This window comes from Triticum aestivum, chromosome 5B (assembly GCF_018294505.1).
Source record: "Triticum aestivum cultivar Chinese Spring chromosome 5B, IWGSC CS RefSeq v2.1, whole genome shotgun sequence".
NCBI lineage: Eukaryota > Viridiplantae > Streptophyta > Magnoliopsida > Poales > Poaceae > Triticum > Triticum aestivum.
In genome coordinates, this window is record NC_057807.1 from 479,019,221 (window position 1) to 479,039,322 (window position 20,102).

Consider the following 20,102-nt stretch of genomic DNA (forward strand, 5'->3'; position numbering starts at 1 on the left):
TATACACACAGTTATATGACAGAAAGGTGATCCGATAGAACAAACACAAAGAGAGCATGTTGCTACAGTTCGGTAACAAAAAACAAAGTTCTGGATCCATGACAAAAAACAAAGTTCTGAGGAGACCAGTAGGGATAGATAACATATGCATATATAAAAGTTCACACTAACTTGAGAAGCTATTCTAGCAGTGTTCTCTATTGGTAATGCCTCCCTGGCCGCCCCTCCCCGCGCAGGCACGTGAGATCTAGGTGTAGGCACGTGGTAGTTACCGCTGCCTCGGTGGCTTGGATTACCTGTGGGGGAGACTGGTAACTTGGCGGCAGTGGCGGAGGCAGGAATGCATATAATTGGACGTTGGGGAGGGCCGGCTGCAGGTAACAGTAAAAATATGTCACTGTTCATATGCATATTACCAAGGAAATTAGGATGTTGGGGAGGGCCCGGGCCCTGGCTGGCCCCCCTGTGCCTCCGCCACTGCTTGGCGGAGCTAGCAATCTCGCCCTAGTACGCCTGTGTGTTCTCCCTTCTCCTTTCAAAGTGGCGACGCCACTTGTGGCAGTTACATCCTTCGTGTCGATTCATAATGTCATTGTTTCTCACCCAGTCCTCGTGGTATTTGGGGTCGTAAGGAACAACTTTTCCATCTATAAATGGTTCTCCTGAAATACAAGAAAAGGCATACACCCAGATCTCTTTACCATATGGACACAGATGAAACCAAAAATAGTGCACAATCCTAAATTATCCAGGGAAGAGTAACACAACAGATTTAAACAAGTTAAAGCTGTCATCTCGAGGAGTTAAGTGGCGCAGAAGGCCAAAACAGAACGACAAAAACACTTGACCTATATACCAATATAAAAAGAGCGAGCTACGGAGATTCAACAAATCTCACTCGTTCAACCTCATCTATCCCCGATATTTAGCGTTAAACATGTTTAGCACCCTTCTCTAATTAATATCATGCCTAATATGAACATGAGCATTAACCAAGAAATTATATCCAACATAATATTAACATACAATTTATATCTTGCATATACATATGAGCAATACAATCAGGGTATGTCTAGGGCATATCTAGATATGCTCCAGTTATTGCACATCTAAATGACTCAATCAAATTAGAAAGAAAGGGGGAAAAAGACAAAACAAAATGCTTGCACTAATCTTAGTGTAAAATTAATGACGTATGACTTAGATGTGATATACTTAAGGCACATCTAGATGTGCTTTAGCAAAACTGATACAATTAATATTGTGCCAAATATTGCATAATTACTAATATGATAAGAGCATACACAATCGAACCCCTCAAACCTTCCCCAAACCTCTGGGCGGACAACTCGGTCACTGCCCGGTCGATCACAACAGATTAAAACAAGATAAAGCTGCCATCTCAAGGAGTCAACAGATTAAAACAAGTTAAAGCACAGACTGGTAAATCGTTACGGTAGCCATTTCAAAATACTTCGGTGAATGATACTTAGTCACATAGGAAGCACATTGCCATTACCTCCGTACACCTTATTTTCGACATCCGGGTATGAATCAGGAAGAATCCAGCGGACATTAGGCAACTCTGGAATTAATGATTTAGTGGCATGAGTTTAAAACAAGACCATTTGAAGCCACTTACATAAAAATATCTCATACAAAGAATATCATGTAATGTCCAATACCATTGAGTTTTTTGGCGATTTCCTCGGATACTAGGGCTCCAAAAGCAAAATAATGCCGAGTTGACACAGAGTAGATCTTCATCCTTGCTTCGTCTTCACTGGAACATATGACAGATTTGAGATACGTACAGTCATACAAATATGTTATAAATAGTACATTAATGACTGAAACACATTGCATAATATTTGAGACAACCAAAACACCAAGGAGAACCCCGTTCCTGTCCTCGGAAGAATGTGCTGCTATGGTCGCGAGAGAAACATAAATATTGCAAAATGGTAAAACTTTAACAGATGTCTAATGAAATCTAACAGTAAGCATGGCCGTCAAGTAAGAATCGCCATCGGCATAAATGACAAAGGTGAGTTCTGAATGAAGATGTATACAAAGCATCATATAAATGATAAAATGACACAAAACAGGTAACATACATTTTTCATACTTCTCTGATCCCGATCTGTCATGACCTGGCCCCGGCCCTATATATCAATGCAGTAGGCTGATGGGCTGGCCTATAGGCCAAATCACCGAACTGCTGCCGCTACATAAGGAAGCGAGTCATACACGAGAAAAGGGGGTCGAACAGAATAGAACTTGGCTTCGGCTTTCTTCCTCCTCCGGCTATTTCCTTCTCGTACTCGTATGAGACGAGTGTATCTCACCCTCCTCCTTATTGCTGCTGCTTTCTACCCCTAATTCTGTGCTCTTCCCATTGTAAACTCTTACTCCCTCTGTCCCAGAATATAAGAACATTTTTTACACTATGCTAGTGTTAAAAACGTTCTTATATTTTGGGACGGAGGGAGTATCTGTTTACAATCTCTATCTAGTGAGAGCTATATCATGTACCCATGTACTGTGTTGATAGAAGTAGGTTCGTAACATGATCCATAACCCATCAAGGGTGAGGGGGGCATGCCATACCTTCCGACGACCTGAGCGAGGGTCTTGATGTAGCCGTCGATGATCTCGTCGCGGGGTACGTCGGGGTTGGCCTTGTCGCCTGGGGGCGCCACCATCTGGATCTGCCAGTGCTCGAAGTCGCACCCGTCGTCGAGGGGGGTCCTGATCTCCGTGGGGGAGCGGCTGCTGCGGTTCGGGGACGGATTTGCAGGCAGCGTCGCGAACCTCCTGGCCGCCGCTCCGGGCGCCGGGGCCGGGGACGGTACCAGAACGGCCGGGAGGAGGCTCCCCGCGGCCGCGAGCGGGCGGAGGAAGCGGGAGGTGGCGGCGGGGAGGGGCGAGAGCCTGGAGAGGAGGAGCGCGCGCGTGGCGGACGCCATGGTGGAAAACCCTAGAGGGGAAATGGGTTGGAGATTGGCGAAGGGGTTTAAGGGTCTAGGGAGAGCGTGCGCGATTTATAGAGGGTGCACCCCTTCTGGGCCCTTTTCATTACTGGACATGTGGAGTTTATTTTTGGTCTGCTTCAGTGTTGGGAATATGCTGGGAGAACATGCGATGGTGATCTCACAGAAAGCTTGAAAAAGAAAAGAAGAATCAGGAGTGATGGAGGAGAGACACTTGATTCCTTGTTGGTTTCAGGTGTGCCGGTGCCGACACTTCATTTTTCTAGTACTACCTCCATCTAGGTGAATAAGTCATTCGCGTAGTTCTAGGTCATCGATTTGAGGAACTAAATATGTGTTATATGTCATAAAAAGTATATCAGTAGATTTGTCACATATAATACATATTTAGATAGTTAAATCGTCGACCTAAAACTACGCGAATGACTTATTCACCGAGACGGAGGAAGTAATGTTCTGTTACAGCTCCATTGGAGCACTCATAATTGTGTTCAATCATGTTTTCTTAAATAGGGGAGTTACTTCAGAATGCCAATTCGGACGAAGAGCCGATTGACAGCCGGAGAAGTATGGAGTGAAGTGAACTAAGTAAAGAAGTGACTTCAGAATCTTCTAGAAATGTTGCCTCCCCTCCTTTGTCTGATGGGTGACATACAAGATACCACTCCCTCCGTCTCATAGTATAAGATCGTTTTTGACACTAATGTAGTGTCAACACTAGTGTAAAAAACGCTCTTATACTATGGACAGAGGGAGTATTAATTAGTTTGCCGATATGTATCTTACTTTAATTACGCTGCATACAAATGATTAAAATTAATATCTTGTGTTCCCCTGGAAAAAAAAAGTCTTGTGTAGGCATACGGTGTTATTTGAATGCTCAGGCGTAGCCTTGTGATATAGGCTGCACGTCACAAGGTTTTTGACTTTCAGCAAGTGTTGTTAGAGCTTTCAATGATATATAAAAAAGGAAAAGGCCATGGTAGCTTGAACCTTGGTGCTGCTAGTCATTCTTCACTTATTTTACTTGTTTGCTTAAGATGGTTGTCAGTTTGTAAGCATTCTGTGTACTTTTCTTGATGTCTCATTTGTAGATCAAAGTGAGTCGTGACAGTGATGTTGCCACAGGTTTTTTTGTTCCTTTTTTAGATTTATGTATGGTTATAGTTTCTTTGCACTTATCATTTCTTTTATCCTAGATAAAAACAAGCTTCTTTTCTGCCCCTACCAAGAATACTCATATTACTTGAATGTTGAAGCTAGTGCATTTTCCTAATTTATATAAGTTATATTTATCTGTTTCAGACGTAAATGTGGAAAGTAACAGGACTTATGATCTTTTCCTGACCCTAGAGGTTATGTACAGTGGGATTGCTTAGAGCAACTCCAATGGGGCTACTCATTTTGTCCGCGTGCGTCCGTTTGGGTCGGCGAGGATAAAAGTGGAGGCTCAACGCGCCGACCCAAACGCAAATCGCGTCCGCATGGCGTCCGCGCCGGCCCAAAATTGCGTCAGGAATGCGTCGGCGCGGACGCGAAGCGTGTCTCCTCGGCGCCTGCCGCGTCCCCACCTGTAGGCCACCCAACCGCCACCGGTCGTCTTATTTATGACGACCACCAACAGCGGGCCCACTTGTCAGCCTCTGGAAGTTTCATTTTTTAAGCACGCGTGCGGCGGGAGGCCGGCCTCATCCACTTCTCCCGTCCACATCTGGCCCCCCACCACTCCCTTGCTTCCTCGCCGACGACAGAAAACCCTAGTGTCATGGGCATCTTCGGCAGCAACAATGGCAAGGGCAAGGGCAAGTGCACCCCCGGTGCCTCGTCCTCCCGTGCTCCCCCTCCCCCTCCTCCTCCGTCGGCGGCTCGTTTCCGCCCTGAACGCCGGCGCTTGCACACCCGATGCACCAAGCACGGTGGCACTGGGAGTACAGGCAGCCCCTCCCCTACCCCGACGTCACGCTGCCGCACCATTAGCACTTGGATCCGCAGCGGATCCCGGTGTTGGCGGTACCGCGGAGCCAGCGGGTGCACGACGACGAGGTGCGCCGGTGCCGCGCGCACCTACGCCGGAGCAGCGTCGGCTGCCAGAGTATGTTGTCGACTCTCTCAACTAGGAGGCTTGGTTCGCCCTCGAGTGTCGACGTCGTCCCGCCGGTGTTCCCACCACCGCCCCCGCAGGTACAGCCGGAGGACGAGGACGCGGAGACGGAGTACCAGGCTTCCCTCGAGGAGGCCCTGCAGCAGGCGCTGGAGGCTAGCCGCCTCGAGGAGGACGCGCGTTGGGATGGGTTGGAGCAAGCCCTCGCCCTATCGGTGGCGGGGGACTCTGTCCACACCCCGCTGTTCATGCCGCCACCGCCACCGCCACCATCGCCGCCCATCCAGCCCAAGCCGGAGCCGATGCGGAAGCGCTCCGCGCCTCCACCCACTTGGCCGGAGGAGGCCTACTCGTGGACGGGCCAGTGTCGCGAGTTGGTGAGCGCCCCCCCCCCTAGTCCACTTCGCCGCGACGCCGGAGCAGGAGGCCGCCCACCTCGAGCGCTGGAAAGCGCACTGGCTCCGCCAGGAGCAGGCCGACGGCGAGGAGCAGATGCGCTACGAGGCCATGCTCCAGCACGATGCGGAGGCGCTCCGTACCAGGCAGCGTTCGGGTGGGCTGCCCTACTCCCGTCTTCATCGACCTCACCGGCGATGGCGACGGCGGCGTCGACGCCAAGGGCAAGGGCAAGGCCGACGACGTCTAGGGGCAGCGTGCGGGGCGGCAGAAGGCGGGCGCAGACTTTTTTTTAATGTTTTAATTAATGTTTAATTATGTTTATTTCGTGCAAGCATTTTTTTTTTTGCATGCGGGCACATTTGGGTCAGCCTCCCCGTTGGTCGGTCAAGCCGACCTATTTCAAAATGCGGACGCGCACGTCCGCCTAGCCGACCCAAACGGACGAAAAGCGAATAGAGCGCGCGTCCGTTTGGGTCGCCCCGTTGTAGTTGCTCTTAGTTCCCCTCACAACTTCCTCTTCTCTTCTCCTGCAATTGCGTACACCAAAAGAATCTTTGTTTGGCCATCATGTCATGTTTAACAGTTTAAGCATACATGTTTTCTCCGCCTTTGTCAACAAACCATGTTCTAGTGGTTGTGGTGATATTTTGGTGTTCATGTATGGGGTTGATGCAGTACCTCATTTGGAGCTTTGCAACGTTTGCACTGGAAAGCATAGACATAGGCTCTGTTTGGATGTATACACTCAAGCCACGGAATTGAAATGGGGTGTTTATCAGAATTTGCTTATCAGTAATACTACTATGTCTGTCAGAGTCGAAAATTTCTACATGTGAACTGATTCTGGACGATCGTACTTTCTCTTTTGTCTTGACCGAAATTGTAATGTTGTACCAACATTGGCCATACCCATATTCTGCATAAAATTTCCTCTGGACAATATGCTTCACTTGAATCAAAGAACTTCCTAGTTGCTTTACTTTCTAAACATGCTACCAGGATCTCGGAATCACGAATCACGACCGCTACAGCTCCCTCATAACTGCAGGTCGCGCTACATGGCCTCTGTTTGATGAAATCAGAATAGTTGAGAACAAAGTGGCTAACTGGTGCGTAACATGTGGGAATCTGACAAACAGTTCAGCCAAATACTGAAGAAAGCTCGTAAGTGACAACTCTAAGCCACAAATCACTGGAGCAAAGTCACAGACAACTTTTCTTTTGATTTGAGGAGCAAGCCACCGACAACTTAAAGTGAAAAAAAAAAGAACTCTGGGTCCATGCAGAAACAACTATCGGTTTCTACACACATTTGTACACTGACAGAATATAAAAGTGATTCGATAGAACACACAGAACATGTTGCTATTACAATACGGCAACGAATAACAAAGTTCTGGCTCCATACGATAGTCAGCATTGTATTTATTTCAACAAAGAGAAAAAAACAAAACACTTCTTACCTAAGCTTGCAGTAGTTCTAGTTCTCAAAACACCATTATGGATAGAGAATATATGCATAAAAGTCCACGAGAACAACATAGGGCGACTCGAGCATAGCTCGTACTAACTTCCTAAACGGCGCTCTTCTACCAGTGTTCTCTACTGGTAGTTCCTCCCTGGCCCGTCCCTGCCCTCGTAGGGAGGAGGGGCGGCGTTGTTGTAGTTACCGCCACCTTGGTAGCCTGGGTTACCACCTGGTTGGCCCTGGTAGTCTGGTGCACCACCACCATAGCTAGGACCACCGCCTTGGTAGGGAGGAGGCTGGTTGCCACCTGCAAAAGGCGGCAGCGGGTTGCCTCCTGGCGCTCCACCCTGGTATCCAGGGTTGTTGCTATGGTAGGCTGGGCCGGGTCCATTGTGCATGTTGCCACCAGGATTACCCTGGTAACCTTGGTTGCCAGCTTGGTAGCCAGGGGCTGGGGCACCTCGGTATCCAGGGGGTGGTGGTGCATTTGGATAGTTTGGTCCACCTCCTGCAGCATAGCCTGCCTGTGGGTTTGGTGCATGGGGCTGGTAATTTGGTGGAGCACCTGAAGGCGGCGGCGGGCCCTGTGCACCGCGACTTGGAGGAGCAGCATCATGGGGTGGCATTTGGTTTGGAGGCCCACTCTGGTAGGCCTGTGTGTTCTCCCTTCTCCTTTCAAAGTTCCTCGACCTGTCAAAGTTGCGAGGCCTGTCATTGCGCCGGGATCTTTCATTGGCACGGGCATTGTTTCTCACCCACTCCTCATGGTATTTGGGGTCGTAAGGAACAGCTTGTCCATCTATAAATGGTTCTCCTGAAATACAAGAACAGGCATCAGATACACTCTCTTTACATATGGACACTGATGAAAACTGGAAAAAGTGCACAAGCTCAAATAATCCAGGGAAGAAACGGCAATGTTAAAAGCTGCCACCTCAAGGGGCTCAAATTGCCAGGACAGAATGACAAACACTTGATACTATAAATCGTCTTGCACAAAGCGCTCGACAGGCTAGATAGTCATACAGATTTGCATTTTTATCTTAGGATATAACCCTTGTCTTATACTGTACTAGGATATATAGTTCTAGGAGGACGATGCATACTTTAAACAAAAGCTGGAAACTACAGAAGCGCTATCATATAGCTCTCATATCAATTTTAAGTGTACTCCGTTATATTCAGGTTTCATCAGAAGACAGAAGTTTGTAGTTTCTACCGTTACCAAAAAGTTACAGGGGCCAACATAAGCTCATACTTCAATTAAAAATTAACGAAGTTGTCACCAAACACCATTTCTTTCAGTTGAAAAGATATTTTACATACTGGTTACATCCTTTACTATATACTGTAGGAATGAAGATACAGAGAGCAGTCAAGATTTAACTCAAATACTAGAAAACTCCACGGTAACAACAATGAGGTGTTCATCACCAAACAGATAAATGCTTAGCTATAAATCAACGGGGTACAGAAGCAAATCAGCAGAACAAACAAGATAACAATGATGATCATTGATTAATAAATGCAAAAATATTCTGACAGGATAACAATATTAACCTTTTGAGTAACAATACAATTCCTAAAATGCACGTGCTACAGGAAATTACAACATCTAGGAAAAGTATTATATAGGGATTCTGAAAATTCCTAGATCTAGAACATGCAATTAAGATAATCATAACACAACATCATAGCAGCAGCACAGAGTGGTAAATCTATTACCTCGTCAGGGGAAAGAGCAACAGGCATTTAAAATTATTATAATGTGGTCAATATTCAGTCAGATAGTACATAATCATTACCTCCATAGTCCTTATTTCTGACATCCAGGTATGAATCAGGAAGAACCCAACGGACTTTAGGCAACTCTGAAAACAATAATTTAGGGGCATTTAACACAAGATCATTTTAAGTCACCTTCATAAAAAGATCACATACAAGACTTTTCATGTAATGATCAATACCTTTGAGTTTGTAGGAGAGTTCCTCAGATACTAGGGCACCAAAAGCAAAATAATGCCTAGTTGACACAGAGTAGATCTTCATCCTTGCTTCGTCTTCACTGGAACGACATAGGATAGATTTGAGATACAGATATGTTATAAATAGCACATAGATGACTGAAAACACGTTTCATGTTAAGACTGGAGACAATTAAGACATAAAGAAGAATTATGTTCTATTCTCATCAAACCAATAAGTTGTTATGGTCCAGAGGCAAACAAAATTACTAAGAAATGGTTAAACTGCAACAGATGTCCACCAACGAAGTTAATGAACTCACAGTTGTCTAGGTACCAAAAACAGATACTAAGCATGATCCCCAAGTAAGAATCACAAATCATAAATGTGAAAGCAGCATTTAAATGATAAAATTGCACAAAAATGAGATAGGAACAACAGACACATTATCACTTCTCCAATTCCGACTCATAACCCATGAAATCAATAAAAGAACCCCCGTAAGTGAATCTACAAAATAACCAAACTTCAACGACCATCTACAATTGAGTCTCTGCACCCACTAATTTCCGAACACCCTAAAGCATGTTGGTGCATCAGAACGATACCCAACCCACATAGACCATATAAATGAATCCCCACTCTTGTCATAACCATACTCCCATAGTCAATATTGCATATAAAAGACTAAGAACAACAAGCACGATCTCTCATACTGTGATCAGAGCATCAAACAGTCGTCTGTATTCAACTAACATAGCAATTTCAAACATCCATGCGGTCATTATTGCTGCATAATAAATTAAAAAAGCCCTGGTCAGGAACTGGTAATTTCAATCTCTGTACACACAAAGTGGAGGTAGTATCACAACAGACGCTAGCACAACATCCACTACACCACCTGACCAACACTCGCTATTCCCCACCCCGAATCCCCTCCGCCGAATCCAGATCCAAACATACGCACCATAAAACTACGCTGACGTGATGAGCGCATCAGTGCGGGAGGGGGGTGTGGTACGGTGAGCCATACCTTCCGACGACCTGGGCGAGGGTCTTGATGTACCCGTCGATGATCTCGTCGCGGGTGACATCGGGGTTAGCGCCGTCGCCTGGGGGCGGCTCCATGACGACGAGCCAGTGCTCGAAGTCGCAGCCGTCGAGGAGGATCGTCTCCTTGGGCGGGCGGTTGCTCCAGTTCGGGGACGAGTCCCGCAGCGACGAGTTCGCGGGCTGCGTCGCGAATCGCCTCGCCGCCGCCCAGGGCGCCGCGGCGGGGGACGGGACCAGCGCCGCCGGGAGGAGGCTCCCCGCGGCCGCGACCGGGCGGAGGAAGCGGGAGGCGGCGGCGTGGAGGGGCGAGGCCCTGGAGAGGAGGAGCGCACGCGACGCCGACGCCATGGTGGAAAACCCTAGCGGGGAGGGGATTGGGGAAATGGGATGGGGAGTGACCACGGGGTTTAAGGCTTCAGCGAGAGTGCGCGATTTATAGAGGGGCCCGTGTTTCGTTGAGGCCGCCGAAATATCTCCATTCACTGGGCTTGGGCTATGAAGAGTGTGATCTGTTGTGTTAGGAATATGGGCCTCCATGTGTAATGGGCCACAAAAAAAGCTCGATGCGATTCGATTTCGGCCTAGGATCCAAGCCTTTCACGTGTTTTTGTGCCAATCAACAAATAACACAGCTTTGTCTAAAAAAAACAGCTCTGCCGCTCTGGCACCATAGTCAGCAGTCAGCACTGTGTTTATTTCGATATAAAGTGAACAAACAATGAGCACGTACGAAAACATAGTCAGCATTGTATTTATTTCGACAAAGTGGGAATACAATGAGCACTTAGCTAAGCTTCTGGCAATTCTAGTTCTCAAAACAGCACTAGGGATTGAGAATAGTATACATGCATAAAAGTCCATGAGAGCAACAAACGAGAGTACAAGACACGAGCAGAGCATGTACGAACTTCCTACGCGGTGCTCTTCTAGAAGTGTTCTCTATTGGTAATGCCTCCCTGGCCCGTCCCTGCCCACATAGGTCGGTGGTGCGGCATTGTTGTAGTTGCCACTGCCCTCCTGGTAGCCTATGTTTTGGTATCCTTGTGCACCACCACCATAGCTAGGACCAACGCCGTGCATGTTGCCACCATGGTTACCAGCTTGGTACCCAGGAGTTGGGGCACCTTGGTATCCAGGGTGTGACGTGTTCTGATAGTTTGGTCCCCCTGCTGGAACATAGCCTGATTGCCGGTTTGCTGCATGGGGCTGGTAATTTGGTGGTGGCGGCCCCTGTGTAGGGCGCACTGGAGAAGCGTCGCGGGGTGGCATTTGGTTTTGCTCTTGGGATGGTGGTCGGGGAGACTGGTAACTTGGTGGAGCAGGCCTGCTTTGATATGTGTTCTCCCTTCTCTTGTCAAAGTTGCGAGGTCTGTCGCCGCGTTTGTGCCGGGGTTCATTAGCACGACGATTGTTAATCACCCATTCCTCATGGTATTTGGGATCGTATGGAACAGCTTGCCCATCAATAAATGGTTCCCCTGAAATACAAGAAAAGGCATGAGATACACCCATATATCTTTACCATGTGAAGAAGATGAAAAATGAATATGTTGCACAATCTCAAATCATCCAGGGAACACACAACAGGTTAAGATGTTAAAGCTGCCACCTCAAGGAGCCTAGAAAGCCAAGACAGAACGACAAACACTTGATATGTTAATAAGAGAGACAACTTGCAGCCAAAAACGCACACGACTAGGAGGACTATATATATTTTAAACAAACACTAGCAACTACAGAAACGCTGGCTGCCATATATAGCACCCAATAAATTTTAAGTGTACTGTGTAATATTCAGGTTTCATCACAAACAGAAGTTTGCGGTTGGTAACACTGGCCAACATAACCTCCTAGTTACTTACCAGTAAATAAAGTTGTCACCAATCTTCATTTCTGTTATTGAATAGATATCATACATATTGGTGACATCCTTTACTACATACGGTAGAAATGAAGGTACGGAGAGCAGTGAAGAGTATACTCAAATACTAGAAAACTCCACATGATACCAATGATGAGATGTTCACCACTACAGTTTACTGCTAAACTATAATGCAAAAGGCTACAGGAATTGCAGCACAAATAGGAAGGATACCAACAATGATCATTAATCAATAAATGGAAAAATAATCTGGAAGGTAAAGCATGTCTTAAGACTTTGAGTAAAAATACAATTCCTAGAAGCATGTGCTACACGAAATTACATCCTAAAATAGAAATATTATATAGGGATTCTCAAAATTCCTAGGTCTAGAACATGCAATTAAGATAGATGCTCATAACACAACATAATAAATAGCAGCAGAGAGTGGTAAATCTATTAACTAATCAGGGGTAAGCAGCAACCATTTCAAAATATTAGACTAGCCACAATGCATAGTAACATACGCTAGTAACATACACAAATTCCTAGACTATGTTACTACCTTCATAGTGGGTAGTAACATAAGGCTGGTTGTAATGGGTAGTATCATAAGTTAGTATCATGCATATGATACTAGTGTATGATACTACCTCCCTAATGCATAGTATCATATGGTAGTATCACATATGACTTTATTTATTGCCATGCATGACACATACTAGTGTAGCATTTATTATGATACAGTATCATGATATGATACTCAACCCTCTCTTACTTCATTTAATTCTATGCCACCTCATCAAAGTTGCCTAGTTGGCATGCATGATACTAGCTATGATACTCCCATTAGGCTGGTTGTAATGGGTAGTATCATAAGTTAGTATCATGCATATGATACTAGTGTATGATACTACCTCCCTAATGCATAGTATCATATGTTAGTATCATAGATGACTTTATTTATTGCCATGCATGACACATACTAGTGTAGCATTTATTATGATACGGTATCATGATATGATACTCAATCCTCTCTTACTTCATTTAATTCTATGTCACCTCATCAAAGTTGCCTAGTTGGCATGCATGATACTAGCTATGATACTCCCATTACAACCAGCCTTACAACCAGCCTAAGTGTGGTAACATGCAAAGGTTCATTTATTAGGTTATAGGCTCATATTGCATTGGGACATGTGATGTTACAGTAACTAGCTAAGTTACTATAACTACCTCTCTCCTCATTAACTCATTGCCACATAAGCAAATTTGCTTAGTGGACTCGATGTTACTGCTGAAGTTACTCCCACTGTAGCTAGTCTTATAGTGGACAAGTAAGATAGGAAGAACATAATCATTACCTCCATAGTCCTTGTTTCTGACATCCAGGTATGAATCAGGAAGGACCCAGCGGACCTTAGGCAACTCTGGAGATAATAATTTAGAGGCATGAGATTACACGGAGACCATGTGAAGTCACCTTCATAAAAAGATGCCATACCAAAAATTTCATGTAATGACCAATACCTTTAAGTTTATAGGAGAGTTCCTCAGATACTAGGGCTCCAAAAGCAAAATAATGCCGAGTTGACACAGAGTAGATCTTCATCCTTGCTTCTTCTTCACTGGAACATAGGAAAGATTCAAGATACAGATATGTTATGAAGCACAAAGATGACTTAAAACACATTTCATGGTAGGACTGGAGACAACCAAGACATCAAGGAGAACTCTGTTCTGTTCTCCTCAAAGCAATGAGTCGTTATGGTTCAGAGAGGCAAACAAAATTACAAAGAAATGGTGAAACTGCAACAGAGTCCAAGGAAGTTAGTGCACTGATAGTTGTCTATGTACATACAAATAACTGATACCAAGCATGGTCCTCAAGCCAGAATCACCATCCGCACAAATGATTGAGTGTGATTCTTGAAAGAACATGCATAGAAATCATCATGTAAATGACTAAATGACACAAAAACAGCTAGGTAAGGTACACTTATCGCACTTCAACAACTCTGAGTCATAACACATCAAATCAATAAATCACCTCCATAAATAATAAATCTACAAAATAACCAAACTTCATCTACCAATCTTCAACCCAGTTCCTCGCCCGCTAATTTCCAAACACTTTCAAATATAGCTGTGCATCAAAATGAGACCTCACAACACAGATCGACAATATGAACTTCCCATTCTGTCAATAGGAAGATTCACGTAGTCAATAACATCAAAATGAGACCTCACTAACACTGACCGACAAATGGATTTCCCATTCTATCATAAGCAGACTGCCATAGTCAATAATGAAAAATAGACTGGAACTACTAGCACAATCTCCTCTAATATGCTTATCAGAGAAACCTTGCTAGCAGAAACCGGTACTTTTCACTTCTCTGTACACACAAATTGGAGGCTATGCTCCAGAACCTCGAGGATGTGAGGCATGCGTCAGCACGGGAGGGGAATGTGGTAGTGGTACTGGGATTCATACCTTCCGACGACCTGAGCGGGGGTCTTGATGTAGCTGTCGATGATCTCGTCGCGGGGAATGTCGGGGTTGGCGCCCTCGCCTGGGGGTGGCTCCATGACGACGAGCCAGTGCTCGAAGTCGCACCCGTCGAGGAGGATCGTCTCCTTGGGCGGGCGGTTGCTCCAGTTCGGGGAAGAGTCCCGCAGCGACGAGTGCGCGGGCTACGTCGCGAACCGCCTGGCCGCCGCGGCCGGGGACGGGATCAGCGGCGCCGGGAGGAGGCTCCCCGCGGCGGCGAGTGGGCGGAGGGAGTGGGAGGCGGCGGCGGGGAGGGGCGAGAACCGGGACAGAAGGAGCGCGCGCGACGCCGAGGCCATGGTGCAAAACGAAAACCCTAGCGGAGGTGGGGAAATGGGGTGGTGAGGGAGACGAGGGGGTTTAAGGCTTAGCCGAGGGTGCCCGATTACAGTTAGCTAACGTATAGCCCAAGTCGTATCATAACTAAACCTGCTGTAATCTCGGTCGTTAGAGATCCATATTTTGGACGCGTCACAATGATGCACATATAAGGAGGAGGAGCCCGCATCACAATGATGCACCGGAATACAAATTCTAAACCTAAGTTATTTCGCATGATGTCACAGATTTGACCTATAAGCCATGACTTCGTCGGCAACCGGTTTATTGAACTCGGCTGTGCTGCCATGGCTATTGATCTTGCCGCCCCTGGACTGCAAAACTCCGACGTGAGGCTTGGCATCAATGTCTTTGTGTTCGGCAGTCGGCCATGTTGTTGATCCCAGCTTTCGACAGGTGGTCACCTAAAGCTCGACCGCGTCAACCACCTAATGCGGAAGACTTGGATCTTCTATATCCTTGGCGGCCATCGATTGTTTGGCCCTGTCATCGCTCTATGCACCACCAAAATTGTCCCTAAGTCAGCTAAAGAAATGATCCGCTAGTAGCCAATGTCGTTCAATGGCAGAGTGAGCTCAATCGAAGAGCCCAGGTAACTCCTAATCGACGGTGCACCTAGGATCAACCCGTCCTTTCTACGCTTCTCTCGACGGAGGTACCATCACACACCCATGGTGTGGCTAGATGGGGTCGAGAAAGTCGGTGACATTCATCCTCCATGGGGCCATATTCGGGCACTTCTTCTTCTGAATGGGGTTTTCTCCTCTTCATGCTCCTAGTAGCACGATGGTGTGGTCCGGGATGCAACGATTCGTCTGAATCAATGATGGAGGCCAACAATCATTTTCTCTTTAGTAGGGGTGTGTGTGTGTGTGTGTGTGTGTGTGTGTCATGGCTGGGGACGGTGGGAAGGAGCGCGCGGTGGTCGCGGCTGGGGACGATAGGGAAAACGAGAAAGCGAAGATAAACTTTGCCGCAATCTGGCTGGAGTTCGGCATGGGGTGCACTAGCGATGCCACGACGGTTGCTGGGGAGGTCAAACTAGTTGGCGTCGGAGGGGAAGAGAAAGTTATACGAAGAATTGATGTTGCCTGCTCAAATTTGAGCAAAAAAGAATTCTTCCAAGGCTTAAATACTCAAAAAAGTTAACGAGTTATATGTTTGAGGATTTGGTTAGCTTGGGTTTATTATAACTTTGTCCAAGATGCTAGTACAAGGAGTTATGGATTTTTAGGGTCTTGTTAGATGCCCTAAAAGCAACTCCAACGAAGCGACCCAACTGATGCGCGCTTTGTCCGCTTTTTATCCGTTTGGATCGGCCAGACGGACGTGCGTGTCCGCATTTTAAAATGGGTCGGCTTGACCGCCCAACGAGGAGGCCGACCCAAATGTGCCGCAGTGGAAAAACAAGCTGCACGAAATAAAAATAATTAAACATAAAGTGGCCGGTCAAACGCCGGCCAAAGTCCACCTAAACCTAATAAACATTAAATAAAACATTAAAAAAAGTCTGCGCCCACCTGCTGCCGCCCGGCATGCTGCCCTAGACGTCTTCGGCCTTGCTCTTGCCCTTGCCAGCGTACAAACAGAGTAACCATTATTCTCCCGAAATGAATAACTGTATTGCGATAGACATAATCCAATCATGTCTATGCTCAACGCAAACACAAAATAACAATTATTTGGGTTTAACACCAATCTCGATGGTAGAGGGAGCGTGCGATGCTTGATCACATCAAGCTTGGAAAACTTCCAACACATATCGCCAGCTCACCTTTAGCTAGTCTCCGTCTACTCCGCAGCCTTTTATTTCGAGTTACCAACACTTAGCAACCGAACCGGTATCTAATACCCTGGTGCTACTAGGAGTACTAGTAAAGTACACATTAACATAATTTATATCCAATATACTTCTATCGACCTTGCCAGCCTTCTTATCTACCAAGTATCTAGGGTAATTCTGCTCCAGTGGTTGTTCCCCTTATTACAGAAGCACTTAGTCTCGGGTTTGGGTTCAATCTTGGGTTTCTTCACTAGAGCAGCAGCTGATTTGCCGTTTCATGAAGTATCCCTTCTTGCCCTTGCCCTTTTTGAAACTAGTGGTTTTACTAACCATCAATAATTGATGCTCCTACTTGACTTCTACTTTCGCGGTGTCAAACATCGCGAGTACTTCAAGGATCATCATATCTATCCTTGATATGGTATAGTTCATCACGAAGCTCTAGCAGCTTGGTGGCAATGACTTTGGAGAAACATCACTATCTCATCTGGAAGATCAACTCCCACTCGATTAAAGTGATTGTTGTACTCAAACAATCTGAGCACAAGCTCAACGATTGAGCTTTTCTCCCTTAGTTTGCAGGCTTAGAAAATCGTCGGAGGTCTCATACCTCTTGACATGGGCACGAGCCTGAAATCCCAATTTCAGCCCTCGAAACATCTCATATGTTTCGCGACGTTTCGAAAACGTCTTTGGTGCCTCTACTCTAAACCATTTAACTGAACTATCACGTAGTTATCAAAACGTGTATGTCAGATGTTCGCAACATCCACAGACTACGTTCGAGGTCCAGCACACCGAGCGGTGCATTAAGGACATAAGCCTTCTATGAAGCAATGAGGACAATCCTCAGTTCGCGGACCCAGTCTGCATAATTGCTACTATCAACTTTCAACTAAATTTTCTCTAGGAACATATCTAAACAGTGGAACTAAAGCGCGAGCTTACGACATAATTTGCAAAGATCTTTTGACTATGTTCAGGATAATTAAGTTCATCTTATGAACTCCCACTCAGATAGACATCCCTCTAGTCATCTAAGTGATTACATGATCCGAGTCAACTAGGCCGTGTCCGATCATCACGTGAGATGGACTAGTCATCATCGGTGAACATCTTCATGTTGATCGTATCTATTATACGACTCATGCTCGACCTTTCGGTCTCTTGTGTTCCGAGACCATGTCTGTACATGCTAGGCTCGTCAAGTCAACCTAAGTGTTTCGCGTGTGTAAATCTGGCTTACACCCGTTGTATGTGAATGTTAGAATCTATCACACCCGATCATCACGTGGTGCTTCGAAACGACGAACTTTCGCAACGGTGCACAGTTAGGGGGAACACTTTCTTGAAATTTTAATGAGGGATCATCTTATTTACTACCGTCGTTCTAAGCAAATAAGATGTATAAACATGATAAACATCACATGCAATCAAATAGTGACATGATATGGCCAATATCATATTGCTCCTTTTGATCTCCATCTTCGGGGCTCCATGATCATCATCATCACCGGCATGACACCATGATCTCCATCATCATGATCTCCATCATCGTGTCTCCATGAAGTTGTCTCGCCAACTTATTACTTCTACTACTATGGCTACCGGTTAGAAATAAACTAAAGTAATTACATGGCGTTGTTCAATGACACGCATGTCATACAATAAATAAAGACAACTCCTATGGCTCCTGCCGCTTGTCATACTCATCGACATGCAAGTCGTGATTCCTATTACAAGAACATGATCAATCTCATACATCACATATCATTCATCACATTCTTCTTGGCCATATCACATCACATAGCATACCCTGCAAAAACAAGTTAGACGTCCTCTAATTGTTGTTTGCATGTTTTACGTGGCTGCTATGGGTTTCTAGCACGAACGTTTCTTACCTACGCAAAAACCACAACGTGATATGTCAATTGCTATTTACCCTTCATAGGGACCCTTTTTATCGAATCCGATCCGACTAAAGTGGGAGAGACTGGCACCCGCTAGCCACCTTATGCAACAAGTGCATGTCAGTCGGTGGAACCTGTCTCACGTAAGTGTACGTGTAAGGTCGGTCCGGGCCGCTACATCCCACAATGCCGCCGAATCAGGATTGGACTAGTAACGGTAAGCATATTGAACAAAATCAACACCCACAACTACTTTGTGTTCTACTCGTGCATAGAAACTACGCATAGACCTAGTTTATGGTGCCACTGTTGGGGAACGTAGCAGAAATTCAAAAAACTTCTACGCATCACCAAGATCAATCTATGGAGTAATCTAGCAACGAGGGGAAGGAGAGTGCATCTTCATACCCTTGAAGATCGCTAAGCGAAAGCGTTACAAGAACGTGGTTGATGGAGTCGTACTCGCGGCGATTCAAATCGCGGAAGATCTGATCTAGCGCCGAACGGACGGCGCCTCCGCGTCCAACACACGTACAGCCCGGGGACGTCTCCTCCTTCTTGATCCAGCAAGGGAAGAGGAGAAGTTGAGGGAGAGATCCGGAAGCATGACGGCGTGGTGGTGGAGCTTGCAGTTCTCCGGCAGAGCTTCGCCAAGCACTACGGAGGAGGAGGAGGTGCTGGGGAGGGAGAGGGCTGCGCCAGGGGCAAGGGTGAAGCTCCCATGCGCCTCCCCACTATATATAGGGGTGGAGGGGGCTGGTTTCTTGCCCTCCAAGTCCATTGGGGCGTTGGCAAAGGTGGGAGGAAAGAAATCCCATCATTTCCTTCCCCACCGATTGTTATCCCCCCTTTTTAGGGATCTTGATCTTATCCCTTCGGGATATGATCTTATTCCTTCTAAGGGGGGATCTTGGTGCACCTTGACTAGGGGTGTGGGGCCTTGACCCCACTACCCACGTTCATGTGGGTCCCCCCATGCAGGTGGGCCCCACTCCGGAACCTTCTAGAACCTTCCCAGTACAATACTGAAAAATCTCGAACATTTTCCGGTGGCCAAAATAGGACTTCCCATATATAAATATTTACCTCCGGACCATTCCGGAGCTCCTCGTGACGTCCGGGATCTCATCTGGGACTCCGAACAACATTCGGTAACTGCACACTAATTCCCATAACAACTCTAGCGTCACCGAACCTTAAGTGTGTAGACCCTACGGGTTCGGGAATCATGCAGACATGACCGAGACAGCTCTTAGCCAATAACCAACAGCGGGATCTGGATACCCATGTTGGCTCCCACATGTTCCACGATGATCTCATCGGAAGAACCACGATGTCAAGGATTCAAGCAATCCCGTATACAATTCCCTTTGTCTAGCGGTATAGTACTTACCCGAGATTCGACCGTCGGTATCCCGATACCGTGTTCAATCTCGTTACCAGCAAGTCTCTTTACTCGTTCCGTAACACATTATCCCGTGATCAACCCCTTGGTCACATTGTGCACATTATGATGATGTCCTACCGAGTGGGCCCAGAGATACCTCTCCGTCACACAAAGTGATAAATTCCAGTCTCGATTCATGCCAACCCAACAGACACTTTCGGAGATACCCGTAGTGCACCTTTATAGCCACCCAGTTACATTGTGACGTTTGGTACACCCAAAGCATTCC

At 46.3% G+C, this 20,102-nt stretch overlaps 2 protein-coding genes and 1 pseudogene across 2 annotated transcripts; all 3 read right to left on the reverse strand.

The window, feature by feature from the left end:
• Positions 1-102: 102 nt before the first annotated feature.
• LOC123116523 (multiple organellar RNA editing factor 8, chloroplastic/mitochondrial-like) lies at positions 103-3,001 on the reverse strand. Its single transcript, XM_044537470.1, has 4 exons — positions 2,611-3,001; positions 1,686-1,783; positions 1,520-1,585; positions 103-662 (listed from the first exon to the last, which is right to left on the reverse strand). The coding sequence occupies exons 1-4, from the start codon at positions 2,967-2,969 to the stop codon at positions 505-507; spliced, it is 681 nt and encodes a 226-aa protein (XP_044393405.1). The 5' UTR covers positions 2,970-3,001; the 3' UTR covers positions 103-504.
• A 3,817-nt stretch (positions 3,002-6,818) lies between these two features.
• Positions 6,819-10,393, reverse strand: LOC123112612 (multiple organellar RNA editing factor 8, chloroplastic/mitochondrial). The gene is made up of 4 exons (XM_044533645.1): positions 9,960-10,393; positions 8,929-9,026; positions 8,767-8,832; positions 6,819-7,775 (listed from the first exon to the last, which is right to left on the reverse strand). The coding sequence occupies exons 1-4, from the start codon at positions 10,325-10,327 to the stop codon at positions 7,096-7,098; spliced, it is 1,212 nt and encodes a 403-aa protein (XP_044389580.1). The 5' UTR covers positions 10,328-10,393; the 3' UTR covers positions 6,819-7,095.
• Positions 10,394-10,698: 305 nt separating this feature from the next.
• LOC123116524 (multiple organellar RNA editing factor 8, chloroplastic/mitochondrial-like) lies at positions 10,699-14,709 on the reverse strand (annotated as a pseudogene).
• Between the last annotated feature and the right edge of the window lie 5,393 nt (positions 14,710-20,102).